The 16,445-nt window shown below is 37.5% G+C and overlaps 1 protein-coding gene across 1 annotated transcript in view; it reads left to right on the forward strand.

The window, feature by feature from the left end:
• Positions 1 to 16,445, forward strand: part of NUP155 (nucleoporin 155) — a 64,069-nt gene extending 47,624 nt beyond the window's left edge. Inside the window, exons 29-35 of the mRNA XM_008692623.2 lie at positions 2,211 to 2,340; positions 3,461 to 3,574; positions 4,296 to 4,416; positions 4,875 to 4,985; positions 7,623 to 7,759; positions 15,202 to 15,308; positions 15,878 to 16,445. Of these exons, the coding sequence (XP_008690845.1) occupies positions 2,211 to 2,340; positions 3,461 to 3,574; positions 4,296 to 4,416; positions 4,875 to 4,985; positions 7,623 to 7,759; positions 15,202 to 15,308; positions 15,878 to 16,016 (859 nt within the window). The 3' untranslated portion in view covers positions 16,017 to 16,445. The remainder of the gene's footprint in view (positions 1 to 2,210; positions 2,341 to 3,460; positions 3,575 to 4,295; positions 4,417 to 4,874; positions 4,986 to 7,622; positions 7,760 to 15,201; positions 15,309 to 15,877) is intronic.

A 16,445-nucleotide genomic window follows, 5' to 3' on the forward strand; every position in this document is an offset into this window, starting at 1 on the left:
TGTATTTTCGTTTGGAATCTTCTTCGCCAAAATAACACGAGTCCTATTTCTAAAAACTGAAGATCGGTTAAGTTAGGAAGAAGAGGTTGTAGAAGCAAAGCTGTTTTTAAACCAAGTTAATCAGAATGGTAATTTATGGGGCGCCTAGCTGGCTCAGTCGGTAGAACATGTGACTCTTGATCTCAGGGTCGTGAGTTCAAGCCCCATGCTGGGAATAGAGCCTACTTTAAAAATAAATAAAAGTTAAAGAGTCTAGATATGACTGTAATAGCAAGTTTAAGTATGTACGTGTGTATTCTTAATTGGCCTTCCATTAATATTTATTGACCTTTTTCTTGTTATATTGTTACTGTAAAATATTCAGAAGGGATGCCTGGGTGGCTCAGTCGTTAAGTGTCTGCCTTTGGCTGAGATCATGATCCTGTGGTCCTGGGATCGAGGTCCGCATGAGTCCTGCATCGGACTCCTTGCTCAGCGGGGAGCCTGCTTCTTCCTCTTGTGCTACTCCCCCTGCTTCTGCTGTCTCTCTCCCTCTCTGTCAAATAAGTAAAATCTTTTTAAAAAATTAAATAAATAAAATATTCAGAAATTCTCTAACTTTTAAGAACACTCATTATCCATATCTACTTTATACATAACACATATAACCTAATTTCCTCATGTGAGATACACTGTCCTTCTACTCTAGCTCTCAGCTTACCATCTTTTTCCACAATGAAATATTTTTCCAACTATAATGTTGCTCTCTTTCTCACTGCACTCTTTTTGCATATATAGGCTGCAGCAAATAAATTGGCAGCTATAGAATTTCTATTTTAAATAATTTGGAAATGTTACCCACTTTTAATATGTTTGGTTCAAGTAGGGCTTTTTTGAGAGATGAGAAGGGAAAGAAAGGGAAGCTCTTTTAGAAACAGGTCCTAGTTGTACTGAACAGTCCTTTATGTGCAACATTAAGAGATGGTCAGTGCTAAGTAACTGTCATCTACACCTGTCCTTTGAAAGATAGAGGGGAGAAAGGAGTTAATTCTTCCTTCCTCCCTCCTTCCATCCCTTTCTTTTTTTTTAGAAGGGGAAAAATATGGGAGCCATAGCTATACAGAAGGACAGTTTAAGATCTCTGAAAGTAAAAGAAAGCTAGTTTTTTCCTGATTCAAATTGGAATTAATGGGGATATCAAAAGTTACATTTAATACTGGTTGGTGTAAGAGGTTGCCAACAACTAAATGAATTAGTGTGTTTGTTTTTAATGCCAAGTCACTTTGTAATGTCAAAGAACCAAGTCTGATAGGGGATTAGAAAGGACTGAAGATGGTAACCATGGAGGTGAATACATGCTTGGGGCCTTCTGACACCTGCTAGCCAGCCGCCCAGCAAATAGATTTTGACCACCACTGATGTATGTTCAAGGCATGCAGAAAGGAGTAGTGAACGATGTAAACACCACCTTTGTTCCCAAGAGCTCCCATTCTAGTAGGTATAGACCACAGACACAAACAAGTTCAGGTTCTATAAATATAATAAAAATAGGATAATATAGTACAAAGGGCCTGGTGGGGAAGGAGGGTGAGGAGCTGCTTTAGTTAAGATTGGTTAGAGAAGGCGTCAAATTGTTATGAAAATTGATTCTCAAATGACAAGAATGACAGCTATTAAAGATGTGGAGGAAAAGGTCCAAGCTTAGCAATAATATTCTCTGCAGAGCACTGTATCAGATTCAAGTTTATCATGTTTAGGATACAAAAAAGAAAGAGGGGTTGGAGATGGTGAACACTGGAGCAGGTGAAAGGAGAGGAGGTTAAAGGAGTAGGTGAAGGCATGTGACATAATCTGATTTTTGTTTTTAAGAGGTCACTCAAGTTGCTTTGTGGAGGATCACATATAGTATTAGCCATATTAAGGTAGAGAAGTGAAAATAGGAGGAGTGACAAAGAGCATTTTCCTTAGTGTTAGAAGAATCCAAGTTTTAATATACTGAATTAAAGTTTTAAAATAGGAAGTTACTTTTTTGGATGTAAACTTAAGTATTTGTTTCCTTGTTGCCTTAAACTGTAGCTCTCTTTTATTAGAAGTCCTCTAATAGTTTTTTCAAGTTTCGAATGGCCTTTTATGTTCATTTGGTATATACAAAATAGTGCGTCATAATTAATATATTTGTATATTGGATCCTTAAGAATTCATATAAATAAAAATAAGGTTTTTCCCCCCAGCACAGAAATTTCACTTCAGCAGCGACTAGAGTACATTGCTCGAGCCATTCTTAGTGCCAAAAGTTCCACAGCCATTTCATCGATAGCTGCAGATGGTGAATTCCTTCATGAATTGGAAGAAAAAATGGAAGTAAGCGCTAAAGATACTTAGACTTTGCCTGCATTTATTCCATTTTCCCTTCTTCCTTCTACTAAGGCATAGGTCAGTAGCAGTCAGTATTAGTAATTCTAGTCTCTTCTGCCTGTATGTATTTATTTTCATATTTAAACATATATCCTTTATTGGGTCACAAGACATTGCTGTAATTAAATTTTTTCTCTGTGGCTTTTTTAAAGGTTTTTTTCCCAACTGTTCCAACACAAAGACTATATCACATTTTCCATTTATTCTGGAAGCTAATAAGTAGATTCGTGAAGTAGAGTAGGCTAAGCTGCCCTAATTAAGAGACCCAAAAGTATACAGTGGTCCAAATACAAAAGCTTATTTCTCATTCACAAATATCACATAGAGTGGGTGTCCCTGACTGGCCAGTGGCTTTCTTCCACTTGATTGATTTTAATACCCAAGTTCTATTTTCTGACTCTAATCATTCCCTATGGCGTTATCTTTTTCTTCTGTCAGAGGGAGTAAGAGAAAAAAGAACATGTAAGAAGCACAGTCCCTCTTTTAAAGACCTTAGCCCTGAAGTGACGTACTTTACTTCCACTTGCATTCCTTTAAACAGAACTTAGTCTTATGGCCATATCTCCCTACAGAGGAGGTTGGAAAATATGGTCTAGCCGTTGTCTGGCTACATTCGTGGGAGAGATGGGTGTTAGAGTGGTAGCCATAGTATACTTCCTGTGAGATTTTTATGTTGTGGTGAAGAGCTGCTAGTTTGTTATGATAGAAGTCTTCATTTGTACATTTTTTTGTTGTTGTTTATAACATTGTATTAGTTCCAGGTGTACAATGTAATGATTCAGTATGTTTAGATATTGCAAAGTGATCAACATAAGTCTAATTAACATTTATCACCATATACATAATTACAAAATTCTTTTCTTATGATTAAGAACTTTTACAATCTATTTTCTTCAACAACTTTCAAAATGCAGTACAGTGTTATTAACTACAGTCACTATGCTGTTATTTATACATTATTTTTACTTTAACCAACTTAAAGTCAGATACTAGGAATAATTCCTTGAAGTACTTGTTGATTTATCATCAAGAACTTAAGACTTGCTTTTTTTTTAATCCAAACTAGGTTGCTAGGATCCAACTTCAGATACAAGAGACACTACAAAGGCAGTATTCCCATCATTCTTCTGTACAGGATGCAATTTCTCAGCTGGATTCTGAACTAATGGACATAACTAAGGTAATAAAAAAGCAAGTTGAATTCCTCTAGCAGTCACCTAATATCTACAAATTCCTTGTTTCTTTTGCATTCTACTTTTGTGTTTCATGAGAAAGATTAATCTATCTCCACAAAATTAAGATAAGCCGTCCTGGGGAGCATGTCGCTGGGCTGACGGATCACTGCTGTGGTATATGACTCTTAGGAAGAGCTAACTTGCTCTTTCCAGGCCGCTTTCTATCAAGAATCTATCAGCCTCACATTGAGCTTCGTTAAAACTCCTGCCATCTATTTTATGGCCTTGCTTCTTGTCTTGGAAAAGTAACTTATCTTTGCTTATCTCTCCAAGCCTCTCCCACTCTGTACTTCAGAGCAGTTCCTTTTTCAATAATTCTTGGGCCTTTCTCCAAGTGCCATGAAGCACCCTGAGACTTGTGTTTCCATGATTCTTTAAATCCTGGTCTAGACAATGCTAATTATAAAAGACATGTTATTGCAGTATCTCCTTGCCAGCCAAGGGGAAAAGAAAGGGCACACATGTTGAAATCTATTTAAATGTATTTACCAAGCCTTCACCATGCTTAATCTGAGGTTATGACCAACTGCATGTCATCACATCTTTATATCGTATTTTAGGGACTTTGGATAAAATCTTCGATCATTTCTATTTTTCAAGGAGTGCATCATTAATTTCTGACTCGACCTCTGGTTGTATGTATAATGTTGGCATTTTCTCCGACAGCTTTATGGGGAATTTGCTGACCCGTTTAAACTTGCAGAGTGTAAACTTGCAATAATTCATTGTGCTGGTTATTCAGACCCTATATTGGTGCAGACACTTTGGCAAGATATCATAGAGAAAGGTAAGTGCTCACTTACAAATATATTAGCATACATTATTTAGTGACTTGGTAGAGGAATGCAAGCTGCTAGTGGCTTTCATTTATCTAGAGCTCTTGAAAATTGTATATACCTGAGTAGAGGTAAGTGGTGGGTGCATGGATGTGGTAGAATGTGGCAGAGGGTGGTCCTCTAGAGAATGACCTCAATTTATATTGGAGAGGACTCTGAGAAAAGGATGTGTCATTTTTTGGTTGTACTTCTTAATAAGGGATTCTGAGACACTTACCTTAGAATCCCATAATCAGTGTCCTGGTAAGACGAAAGTATTTCAGACACTAACAGAAACACAGTATCTGCTCGTTATATTAGAGTATCATTTGTAGGGTATTTTGTACCTTGAAACAGAATAAAATAGCCAATTTAAACGTCTCACATTAAAAACAGTTTGGGTTTCTAATGGCATGTCTTTTTGTTGCAGAATTGAGTGAAAGTGTGGCGTTGAGCTCCTCAGATAGAATGCATGCTCTTAGTCTCAAGGTTGTGCTCCTTGGCAAAATTTATGCTGGCACACCTCGCTTCTTTCCTTTAGGTAAGCAGTAACCTTAAGTGCTGTCATGGGTGTTTTGTTTTGTTTTCTTTTGATGGTTTTCTTCATTGGCATGGAAAGATGATGTTCTTCAGAGTGGAATTGTTTCTTTGTTGCTGTTTAGCTCAACAGTTTAATTCTCCCTCTCCAGAAAGAAAGACCTCCAAAGATAGCAGGATTTGTTGATAAATAGTTAGATATGAAACTTTGATCTTGCAAGTTTATATATCTGTCTGGGGATAGTGCTAACAGACCGTAATGATTATATTGTTGGTAACCCTCTATGAGTTTAAAGAGGAAAGAAAAATGGCTGGTGTTTTTCTGCATGGGCAATCTGTGATTGCTTCAACTGCTCTTATTATATTGAGGACATATTTTTCTTTAAAATAACAAATAGTCAAGGCACCTGGGTGGCTCAGTTGGTTGTGCGGCTAACTCTTGATTTCGGCTGAGGTCATGATCTCAGGGTCCTGGGATCGAGCCCTGATTCACATTGGGCTCCCCGCTGAGCAGGGAGTCTGCTGGAAAATTTTCCCTCTCCCTGGGCCCCTCCCGCTGCTCACACTCTTTCTCTCAAATAAATAAATAAATCTTTTCTAAAAATTGCAAATAATTGTGTTAAAAATGCAATTTTTTAACCCCTTAATGAACTGTACTATAATTTTTATGTATATGACTCTAATTATTAGCCATTCGCCAATGTATAATGTTTTCTTCAGTTGTAAAATAATAGAATCAGGGTGCCTGAGTGGCTCAGTTGGTTAAGCATCCAACTCTTGATCTCAGCTCAGGCCTTGATCTCAGGGTCATGAGTTCAAGCCCATGTTGGGTGGGCTCCATGCTGGGCTTATAGCCTACTTAAAAAAATAAAAGAATAGATTCAACATAAATACATCCGTAAAGTAGGATGTTAAGCACTACGGTCTTTGAAAAATGTTGAGAACCAGGAAAATGGTCACAACATAACATTAAATTGTTTGTTTATTTAATGAGGTTAGAGACTTTTTTATAGACCATCTCTGATTTACGACTTATTTCCTGGAAATGGCAAGAAATAAAGTCATTATAATCGTACGCTTTTTTTCTTATAAGTATAGGATTTAAAACTGCCATGCTATTTCATTAATGAGAGAAACAGAATAAAAATTTTAATACTAAAAAGGCCATATTATACATAATTTCTTTTGAGGATATTTCTGCTTCAACTTAGATTTTTAATTTTTGAGCCCAATTAAGTTTAGGGTAAAAGAGGCCTTCTTCTCCTCCTCCTCTCTCCCCCACTTTCCTCCCCCCCCCTTCTTCTTCTTCTTTCCATCTTTCAATGGCAAACAAGCTCCAGGGGGCTTCAAACTAGAACAAGTTTAGAGTTTTTAGAAATTCGATTACATATGCAAAATTTTTGTATGGTAGATTCTAGGGAAGTTGTAGGTTCAGTCAGTGGCAGTCTTTTCAGTGATTCTTCTTGCCCATGGATTTCACATTGGTCAGTCTCAGGTTTTGAGTATCATAAATATGAATGTGATCAGTACTATTATGACTTTATTTATGATATGACAAGTAGTAAAAAGTGAGAATGGGGCCAAAATTAGAACGATCAAAATAAATAACTTACACATCTAAGGGGGTGAGGCACTTAAAAAACACATTTAATATTTCTAAATTTATTTCTTTTCTGAAAAGCTGTTAAATTGAGGATATAATAAGAAATATCAATGGGTCCTCTCCAATAGTGGGATTGTGAATGGTCTCTATTTCTTGTACCTTTTTGTATTTTCCTAACTCACCAAAATGTAATTTTTTCCCTAATAGCTTTAAATCGTATAGCATATTCATAGTTGTGCGACAATCACCACAATTAAATTTAGACCATTTTCATCACCCCCAGAAAGAAATCATGTACCTATTAGCAATCACTCCCTATTCCTTCCCACTCTCCAGCCCTAGGCAATCACTAATGTACTTTATATCTCTGTATATTTGCCTATTCTGATATATAACTTATTTATGTAAAAAAATTTTTTTTGAAAAGTGGTTTTTGGTTTTTTGGTTTTTTTTTTTTTAAGATTTTACTTATTTATTTTAGAGCGAGAGAGAGTGACAGAGAGCACGAGCAGGGGGCAGGGAGAGGGAGAAGCAGACTTCCAGCTGAGCAGGGAGCCTGATGCAGGGCTCAATCCCAGGACCCAGAGATCACGACCTGAGCTGAAGGCAAGCGCTTAACTGACTGAGCCACCCAGGCACCCCACTGGTTTTCTTTTTTTTTAAGATTTTATTTATTTATTTGAGAGAGAGAGCACAAGCAGAGGGGAGGGGCAGAGGGAGAAGCAGACTCCCCTCTGAGCAGGGAGCCCCAGGCGGGACTCTCAATCCCAGGACCCTGAGATCATGACCTGAACTGAGGGTAGCCGTTTAACCAGCTGAGCCACCTAGGCTCCCCAATTCTGTAACAATAAAAGAGTAATTATGTAAGGTGAAGGACCTGTTAACAAACCTTACTGGAGTGAACACTTCACAATATATGTATGTATCACATCATCATGTTATAGACTTTAAACTTACACAATGTGTGGCTATTTTTTCTCAATAAGCTGAGGAGGGGAGAGGTAACAATTCTAATTTCTGATCTTTTTCCCTCTCCAGATTTTATTGTGCAGTTTTTAGAGCAGCAAGTTTGTACTTTGAACTGGGATGTAGGTTTTGTAATACAGACAATGAATGAAATTGGAGTGCCATTACCTAGACTACTAGAAGTATATGATCACTTGTTCAAGTCACGGGTAAGGAAAATATTAAAGAAAATTAAATAATTTATTTAGTTAAAGTTAAACTTTTTGTAGAGAGAAGGACACTATTTTGATAGGTTTATAATATCTCATCATCTGATAAAATGACATCAGAAATTTGCTTCATTGGTTGAATATAAGAAATTATCATATTTTAGACTTTTAAAATTGATAATGAGTTGCTTTGCTGTGTATCATGATAAAAATCAAATATTTTTTAGTAAACATACTTGCTTTACTCCTGGTGGAATAGGCTAAACCCATTTCCTTAAGAATCACCATTTGCTTTACAAGAACAAAATAATAGTGTATTTATTCCCTATAACTTCATCTGAAATATCAGTGGTCAGATCTTCCTCACCACAAGAAAAAAACTTTGTAAATATGATGGTGATGCATGGTAACTAGACTTAATATGGTGATCATTTCCCATACTGATTTGTTATTATATACAAATAACAAATCATTGTGTTGTACACTTGAAAATGATATGTGTCAGTTATACCTTAATTTAAAAAAAATCTTTCTTATATTGAACCTTATTAGACTATATATTTTATAATTTTTATCGTAAGATAAAAGATCCAAATGAAATTTTGTTGACCTATATCATGTCTTTTATGGTAGCACCATCAAAACATTTATGTAGTGCTTTACAAGGCACTTTTGTATATCTCATTTAAGCCTCAAAATGAGCCTATGATAGGAAATGAGCATCTGACAAGGGCAGAGATTTTAAATAAATAACCTGCTCAAGTCACATGGCTAATAACTGGTAAAGCCAGAATGAGAATTAAGATTCTTTGCTGGTTTAGTCTTTTATTTACAGTAACAGACTAAGTCTACATAGGTTTAAAGTAAAAAGGGTATCACAGCTGACAAGAAGAAAATAAAAAAATAAGTAAAATAAAATAAGCATTTAATATTATGTGGTTACTAAGTTATTTATCTGGTCATGGTTAGTATTTGAACATCATTGAAAATTGCATTGTGATGTTATTTAGAAAAAATAACTCACTTTATAGAGTGTGTAAATTTCCTGTTTAGGAACCTGTGTTTCCCCTTGACAGGTGTGAGGTGGTATCTCATTGTGGTTTTGATTTGTATTTCCCTGATGATGAGTGATGTTGAGCATTTTTTCAAGTTTCTGTTAGCCATTCATATGTCTTCTTGGAGAAATGTCTGTTCATGTCTTCTGCCCATTTCTTAACTGGATTATTTGTTTTGGGGTGTTGATTTTGAGAAGTTCTTTATACATTTTAGATACTAACTCTTTGTCGGATAAGTCCTTTGCAAATATCTTTTCCCATTCCATTGGTTGCCTTTTAGTTTTGTTGACTGTTTCCTTTGCTGTGCAGAAGCTCTTTATCTTGATGAAATCCCAGTGGTTCATTTTTGCTTTTCTTTCCCTTGCTCCTGGAGGCATGTCTAGTAAGAAGTTGCTGCGGCCAAGGTCGAAGAGATTGTTGCCTGTGTTCTTCTCTAAGATTTTGATGGATTCCTGTCTCACATTTCAGTCTTTCATCAATTTTGAATTTATTTTTTTGTATGGTGTAAGAAAGTGGTCCAGTTTCATTCTTCTGCATGTAGCTGTCCAGTTTTCCAACACCATTTGTTGAAGAGACTTTTTTCCCATTGGATATTTTCTCCTGAATTGTTGAAGATTAGTTGACCATATAGTTGTGGGTCCATTTCTGGGCATTCTGTTCTGTTACATTGATTTAAGCATCTGTTTTTGTGGCCGTATCATACCGTCTTCTTGATTACAACTTTGTAATACAGCTTGAAGTCCAGAATTGTGATGCCGCCAGCTTTGGTTTTCTTTTTCAACATTACTTTGGCTGTTTGGGGTCTTTTCTAGTTCCATACGAATTTTAGGATTGCTTGTTCTGGCTCTATGAAAATTGCTGGTGTTATTTTGATAGGGATTGCATCGAATGTGTAGGTTGCTTGGGTAATATAGACAGTTTAACAATATTTGTTCTTTCATTCCATGAGCATGGAATGTTTTTCCATTTCTTTGTATCATCTTCAGTTTCTTTCATAAGAGTTCTCTAGTCTTCAGAGTACAGATCTTTTACCTCTTTGGTTAGATTTGTTCCTAGATATCTTATGGTACAATTGTAAATGGGATCGATTGGTACAATTGTAAATGGGATCGATTCCTTGATTTCTCTTTCTGCTGCTTCATTGTTAGTGTATAGAAATGCAACAGACTTCTGTGCATTGATTTTATATCCTGCAACTTTGCTGAATTCCTGTACCAGTTCTAGCAATTTTTTGGTGGGGTCTTTTGGGTTTTCTACGTAGAGTATCATGTCATCTGTGAGTAGTGAAAGTTTGGCTTCTTCCTTGCTGATTCAGATGCCTTTTATTTCTTTTTGTTGTCTGATTACTGAGGCTAGGACTTCCAGTTCTATGTTGAACAACAGTGGTGAGAGTAGACATCCCTGTCTTGTTCCTGACCATAGAGGAAAAGCTCTGTTTTTTTCCCCATTGAGGATGATATTACCTGTGGGTTTTTATATATGGTCTTTATAATGTTGCGGTATGCTCCTTCTACCCCTACTTTCTTGAGGGCTTTTATCAAGAAAGGATGCTATATTTAGTCAGGTGCTATTTCTGCATGTATTGAGAGCATCATATGGTTCTTATCCTATCTTTTTATTGATGTGGTGTAACACAGTGATTGATACGTGGGTATTGAACCACCCCTGCAGCCCAGGAGTAAATCCCACTTGGTTGTGGTGAATAATCTTTTCAACGAAATGTTGGATCTCATTAGCTAGTATTTTGCTGAGAATTGTTTTTTTAAGATTTATTTATTTGAGAGAGGGAGAGTGCATGTGGGGAGGGGGGCTGAGGGAGAGAGAGAATCCTCATGCCCACTCCCCGCTGAGCCCAATGCAGGGCTTGATCCCAGGACCCTGAGATCAAAATCAAGAGTTGGCTGCTTAATTGACTGAGCCACCCAGGAGCCCCTTGTTGAGAATTTTGCATTCATGTTCATCAGGGATATTGGTAATTCTCCTTTTTAAAAAATTTATTTTAGAGCGCACAAGCAGGGTGAGGGGCAGAGGGGGAGGGAGAGGGACAAGCAGATTCTGTGCCGAGCATGGAGCCCAACGCGGGGCTCAGTCTCACAACCCTGAGATCATGACCTGAGCAGAAAACAAGAGTCCAACACTCCACTGATTGAGCCATCCAGGAGCCCGCTGTAATTCTCCTTTTTAGTGGAGTCTTTGGTTTTGAAATCAAGGTAATGCGGGCTTCATCGAATGAGTTTAGAAGCTTTCCTTTCATTTCTATTTTTTGGAACAGTTTCAGAAGAATAGGTATTCTTTTTTAAATGTTTAGTAGAATTCCCCTGGGAAGCCATCCATCCCTGGCCTCTTGTTTGTTGGGAGATTTTTAATTACTGATTTAATTTCCTTGCTGATTATGGATCTATTCAAATTTTCTATTTCTTCCTGTTTCAGTTTTGGTAGTTTATATGTTTCTAAGAACGTATCCGTTTCTTCCAGATTGCCTAATTTATTGGGATATAATTGCTCATAATATTCTCTTATAATTGTATTTCTACAGTGTTGGTTGTGATCTCTTTCATTCATGATTTTATTTGGGTCCTTTCTGTTTTCTTTTTGGTAAGTCTCACTAGGGGGTTATCAATTTTATAAATTCTTTCAAAGAACCAGCTCCTAGTTTCGTTGATCTTTTTTCGTTTTCTATATCATTTATTTCTGCTCCTAGCTTTATTATTACCCTTCTGCTGCTGGCTTTAGGCTTCATTTGCTGTTCCTTTTCTAGCTCCTTTACGTGTAAGCTTAGGTTGTGTATTTGAGAATTTTCTTGCTTCTTGTGGTAGGCCTGTACTGCTATGTATTTCCCTGTAATGACTGCTTTTGCTGCATCCCAAAGGTTTTGGACCATCATGTTTTCATTTTCAATTGCCTTCATGTATTTTTTTATTTCTTCTTTAATTTCCTGGCTAATCGGTTCATTCTTTAGTAGGATGTTCTCTTTTTTTTAAGATTTTATTTATTTGAGAGAGGGGAGAGAGAGAGAGAGTGCGCGTGCACACATAAAGGAGGGAGGGATAGAGGGAGATGGAGAAGCAGGCTCCCTGCAGAGCAGGGAGCCTCCCCGACGCAGGGCTCTATCCCAGGACCCCAGGATCATGACCGAAGCCGAAGGCAGACACTTAACTGAATGAACACCCAGGCACCCCTAGTAGGATGTTCTTTAACCTCTGTGTATTTGTTGTCATTCCAAATTTTTTCTTGTGGTTGACTTCAAGTTTCATAGCATTGTAGTCTGAAAATATGCATGGTATGATCTCAATCTTTTTGTACTTTTCGAGGCCTGATATATGACCCATATGTAATCTGTGCTGGAGAATCTTCCATGTGCACTCGAAGAGAATCTGTATTCTACTGTTTTAGGATGAAATGCTCTGAATATATCTGTTAAGTCCATCTGGTCCAGGGTGACATTCAGAGCCCTTATTTCCTTGTTGATCTTCTGCGTAGATGATTGTCCATTGCTGCAAGTGGGGTGTTAAAAGTCCCCTACTATTACTGTATTATTCACAATGAGTTTCTTTAAGTTTGTTATTAATTGGTTTATATATTGGCTGTTCCCGAATTAGGGGCATAAATATTTACAATTGTTAGATCTTCTTGTTGGATAGACTCCTTTATTATTATTTAGTGCCCTTCATCCTGTCTTATTACAGTCTTTGGTTTAAAATCTAGTTTGTCAGGATGCTTGGGTGGGCTCAGTCAGTTAAGCATCTGCCTTTGGCTCAGTTCATAATCCCAGGGTCCTTGGGATGGGGTCCCACATTGGGCTCTCTGCTCAGCGGGGAGCCTAGTTCTCCCTCTGCCTGCAGCTCCCCCGCTTCTGCGGGCTCTCTGTCTCTCTTTGACAAATAAGTAAATAATAATAAAAAATCTAGAAATAAAATCTAGTTTGTCTGATATAGGTATGGCTACTCCAGCTTTCTTTTTTTTTGATGTCCGTTTGCATGATTGTGGTTCTCTACCCCCTCACTTTCAATCTGCAGGTGTCTTTAGGTCTAAAATGAGTCTCTTGTAAGTGGCATATTGATGGGTCTTTTTTTTTTTTTAATCTATTTTGATACCCCGTGTCTTTTGATTGGAGTATTTAGTCCATTTACATTCAGAGTAATAATTGATAGATATGAATTTAGTGCCACTGTATTACCTGTAAAGTCACTGTTGCTGTAGATTGTCTCAGCTCCTTTCTTTTTTTCTTTTTTTAAAGATTTTATTTATTTATTCGACAGAGGTAGAGACAGCCAGCAAGAGAGGGAACACAAGCAGGGGGAGTGGGAGAGGAAGAAGCAGGCTCCCAGCAGAGGAGCCTGATGTGGGGCTCGATCCCACAACACCGGGATCACGCCCTGAGCCGAAGGCAGACGCTTAACCACTGTGCCACCCAGGCGCCCCTCAGCTCCTTTCTACTCTTTGTTGCTTTTGGTCTCTCTTTCCTGCTCAATGGGTCAGTCCCCTTTGATATTTCTTGCAGACCTGGTTTAGTGTTCATGGACTCCTTTAGTTTTTGCTTGTCTTGAAAACTCTTTTATTTCTTCTATTCTGAATGACAACCTTGCTGGATATAGTATTCTTAGCTGCTTATTTTTCCTATTCACAGCACATTGAATATATCATGCCACTTTTTTCTGGCCTGCCAGGTTTCAGTGGACAGGTCTGCTGCTAACCTTATGTGTCTACCCTTCCTTCCCCAGATTAGGGAAGTTCTCAGCTATAATTTGTTCAAATACACCTGCCCCCTTTTCCCACTCTTCTGGGACTCCTATGATATAGATATTGGTTCACCTTATGGATTTGCTGAGTTCCCTAAGTCTACCTTCATGATCTAATAGTCTCCTTCTTTTTAGCTTCATTATTTTCCATAATTTTATCTTCTGTATCACCTATTCTCTTCTCTGCTTTTTCAGTCCTCATTGTGATTATACCCAGTTGGTTTTGCATCTCAGTTATAGCATTTTTAAAATTTCAGCCTGACTAGATTCTAGTCTTTTTATTTCCACAACAAGGGTTTCTCTAGTGCCTTCTATGCTTTTTTTCAAGTCCAGCTAATAGTCTTCTGACTTGTTCTAAAATCTTATTCAGATATATTGCTTATATCTGTTTTGAACAAGTCCCTGGCTGTGATTTCTTATTGACCTTTCTTTTGGAGAGAATTCCTCTATCTTGTCATTTTGGGTAAGTTTCTGTCTTTTGCGTGTTTTGAAAGCTTGTTATGTTTCCTGCATCTGAGAGTAATGCTATATTTAAAAGTTGTCAGTGGTGCTTGGGTGGCTCAGTTGGTTAAGTGTCCAACTTGATTTTGGCTCAGGTTATGACCTCAGGGTCATGAGATTGAGCCTCGTGTCAGGCTTCACGCTGGGCCTGGAGCCTGCTTAAGATTCTCTCTCCCTCTCCTTTTGCCCCTCCCCATCTCTCTCTTTCCCTTTCTTTTAAAAAGGAAAAAAAAAGTGGAGGAGTCATACATTGTGCAGGGCCTGGCATTTCAGGAAGTGTTTCTGGTGTATGCTGTGTGCACTCTGCTGTTGTGTTTTGGCTGCTCTTTCCCACTGATTAGTCCTCTGCAGAGCTCGCTCCTTCTTGCCGTGAGGAGTGTTTGGACCTTTTAACTAGGTGTGCTTTGATTTGTTTGTTAGCCTAGAAAAATAGCCTGATCGGGGAAAAAAAAAAAAAAAAAGGACCAAAAAAACCCAAACAGACAATCAAAAAACTGTGAGCCTGATTCCAAGGAAAAAGAAAGGTTGGGGGAAGAAGGAAGTCTGATCCTCCCAAAAAAAGAAAAGGAAATGAAGAAACAAACTAACAATCAAAGAAAAAACTCTAAGTCTGTTTCTAAAGGGAAAAAAAAAAAAAAGTAAAGCCTGGTCCTAGTTCCACCAGTACTGCAGGTGATGCTTCGAAGCACTCTGTGATCGTTAGACTTGGTGCAGGGGTGCATCCCATGCTAATCTTCTGGGGGAGAGGCCTATCACACTGGCTCAGAGTCAGACCATTCCCAGTAAATAAGTACTTCCCAGGCACAGCGGGGACGGGGTTTGATGTAAGCAGCACCCACCTCCACTGGGGCCACTATGTTGATCTCTGAAGTTTCCTTGTGTTGGTAGCAAGGGGGGAAAATAGTGCCACCCCACTCTCTCCTCCCTGAACAGGGCATCTCACACCCCATGCTGTTCAGGAAGCCCTCACAGAATAGTGAGAGCCATCGACGCACCCAGTGCCACAGTGCTTCTGCGTTAAATGCTTATTTTAATATCGGGAAATTTTGCCTGGGACCTGATGACTGGTTTAACTAGTAACATAATTGGTTGAAAAATCAGTTGACACAGTTTGCTTTACAACTCATGATGTATATTTTCTTTATAGGATCCATTCTGGAACAGAATGAAGAAGCCACTGCACCTTTTAGATTGTATACATGTACTATTGGCAAGATATGTTGAGAATCCTAGCCAGGTTTTAAATTGTGAGAGGTAACTATGAATTAGATATTGTATTATAGCAAAAGCTTAAATGTTTCTAATAAGTATCTGAGCAACAAAGTTATAATGGGGGGAAGATATGGAGATTAACTGTTTGAATGATATCAGCATGTATAAAAGGTTAGAATTTTTTCCATTTTTCAACCCCTGTCCTGAATACTTCCTGTAGGTAAGTGATGTAATTTATGAATTACTTCTAAACTCCTGCTTTGAATTAGTGATCTAGGGCAGTTCAGTTATGTCTTTGTGAGATTACTGGCCATTTCAAGGTATATTTGTTTGAAAAGATCAAAAGAATGTAAATCATATTAATTTAAGGAGTTATCCTTATTGCCTCCTTCCCATTATAATAATCTTCCAGAGGAACATGGTGGTCATGTGGTAATTTACCTCATCCCTGCATTTCTTGTCTGTTTTCAGTTATTTACCATTTACTTAATCATATGATCCTTTCTCTTGCTGGGACTACAGTAAAGTTAGCAAAAGTTGGAAAGAAGTCTTACAGGAGGAAATGTTTCTAAATGTATCAGTAATTGATCCTGGTATCTTTTCCTTTACAGGAGAAGATTTACAAATCTGTGCCTGGATGCCATTTGTGGTTATCTGGTTGAGCTTCAGTCTATGAGCTCTTCAGTTGCAGTACAAGCCATCACGGGAAATTTTAAATCTCTTCAGGCTAAACTAGAACGGCTTCATTAATTATTATAATGTATTGTCATCCATGCATTTTAATCTGTAAAATAAAAGCTCAGCTGGGTCCAGATATCAGGTGCTCTAAATCTAAGAATTTAAGAACAATTTTAATAGAAATGTGTTTTTAATAAGTGGCTAATATCTACAAACAGTACATTTGCCAGTTCAATTATTTTTTATTTTGTTTTTTAATAATCAGGTTAAAAAAATAAGTGAAATAAGATTACTTATGAGCTTAATACAAAGATAAAAAACATTTAGAAATTCTTATTTTTAATTTAATGAAGGCAGAAATTTTGAATTTACACTATTCATTTTCAAGTTAGTCCAAGGATATTGATATCAAAACTTAAGTAGGCTAGCTGAGCAAGTCCCATAACACTGGATTCAACAACAATCCTAATATAGGCAAATAAACATTTTCTCTTAAAAAGT

This window comes from Ursus maritimus, unplaced genomic scaffold (genome assembly GCF_017311325.1).
Source record: "Ursus maritimus isolate PB19 unplaced genomic scaffold, ASM1731132v1 scaffold_15, whole genome shotgun sequence".
In the NCBI taxonomy this organism is placed as follows: Eukaryota; Metazoa; Chordata; class Mammalia; order Carnivora; family Ursidae; genus Ursus; species Ursus maritimus.